We start from the raw sequence: 1645 nt of genomic DNA, 5'->3' as shown, positions 1-1645 counted from the left end.
ACCAGAACCATAGGTAATGCTCGCCTGGCCATCCCACAGGCACACTAGGTCCGAAACAGTGCTGGTGTTACTAAAAGCGTAGCTACCTCCGATAGGGTCGTCCAAGTGGGGGCCCACTCTCAGGAGCCCATAGAGGCGCACGAGGACCAATGACTCACACTCCGTAACATCAGCATAGAATCCTCCTTGGAACGTCCATAGTGGATCTCCTACACTCAACATGTGTAGCTGCTCCCTTCCTAGCACCAGGTTTGGAACCGTACTAGCGTTAACAATAACGTGGCTACCTCCGATAGGGTCATCCAAGTGGGGGCCCTCTCTCAGGAGCCCATAGAATCGCACAAGGACCAACGGCTCACGCACTGCAACCCTAGTCAAGGAACATCCTTGAGCACGCAACATATGCAACAATTCCCTAACTGATCTTCCCGTAAGCGACACGTCCCCCGCAAATCTTGGAAGACCTTCGGTACGGGGTCCCTGTTGCCTCACAATGCCCCTTTTTACAACAGGGCCAGCTCCTTCCTCACCTAATCTGTCAGTGAGGGGTGTGCTGGGCGCCTTACTATCACGGACAGTAAGACAGGTCAGTGTTTCCATGGTACCCTGGAAGCCATCAGACCTTACCCGTCCCTCACCAAATCTGGGCAAGGGGTTAGGGCGTTGGTAACCTTGACAATCAGCGTCAGAGATCACCCTGAATGTCAAGCCTTCGGAGCAGACGATACCCTTGTGAGTTGATGGTAGCATGCACGGGTCGTCGTTATCACCCTTTTCATCCATATCACCAGTACCAGACTTGTCGACCGTATCCGCGTTGGCCAGTGCAGATAAGCAGGCCGTAGTCTCGCTACTTCTTGGACATAGATACTCGCTTAGAAGATCCTTAAGCTTCCCCTGTTCAGCTTGTGTGACCCTCATATCGGGCGCCTCCGAGTTCCCCAGGACCGTAGACATACCGCCCCGGATATCTTGACATTCTGGACCCTCTAGTGGCTCCTTACGTAGAATACCGAACGTCGGCAGCCATACATAAGGATGATCTTCAACCAGTATAGAGTCAGTTCCTTGTTCTAATCCTTCACAGCTAGACCCATAGGAAGACTCCATGGTAGTATTCTCTATGGCGTACTGAGTCGGAGATTCTTCGAGGGGAGTACCCAAACCACCAAACGAACCCTTAAGACCAACAACATCATAGTCCATACACCCTTGAGCGGCCTTGGGGTCATCACCTCTCAGAGAACCAATCCCGGTAGAATGTGCACAACGGCGGTGATCACTGACCACAGGTGTAGGTAAATTCCCAGTTAGTGTAGGTAAACGTTGCGCGTAGTGACTGGGATCACTTTTAACTTTCCCTGAAATCCTAGAACGAACCGTACGACAAGCACGTTCCTTAATCTTCACAATGTTCCCAACTGGGTTCCGTTGACCCGAATGATCAACGACTCTATTCGAACTCTTGCCACTACGAGTCAATACCATCGTGACTAGTAAACACAATGCCTAACTCGTATACAATACCGTAAACTAATCCCTGACTAAGATACCGTTCAGACGAAGCTTAGCCACTAGCGAATGATATACCTCAAATCACAGTAAATCACTCTGAGCCTGGGCTCAGGTCCAACGTAAGCAAACG

The 1645-nt window shown here is 50.8% G+C and overlaps 1 protein-coding gene across 1 annotated transcript; it reads right to left on the bottom strand.

The window, feature by feature from the left end:
- Window positions 1-566: 566 nt before the first annotated feature.
- On the bottom strand, window positions 567-1206 carry Pmar_PMAR026673 (hypothetical protein; the record flags this gene model as incomplete). The annotated part of the gene is made up of 1 exon (XM_002788890.1): window positions 567-1206. A coding segment is annotated over one exon (640 nt), but the record flags the coding sequence as incomplete, so codon positions are not given.
- Between the last annotated feature and the right edge of the window lie 439 nt (window positions 1207-1645).

This window comes from Perkinsus marinus (assembly GCF_000006405.1).
Source record: "Perkinsus marinus ATCC 50983 genomic scaffold scf_1104296795194, whole genome shotgun sequence".
Lineage (NCBI taxonomy): Eukaryota > Perkinsozoa > Perkinsida > Perkinsidae > Perkinsus > Perkinsus marinus.
This window is presented reverse-complemented; position numbering and strand designations above follow the sequence as displayed.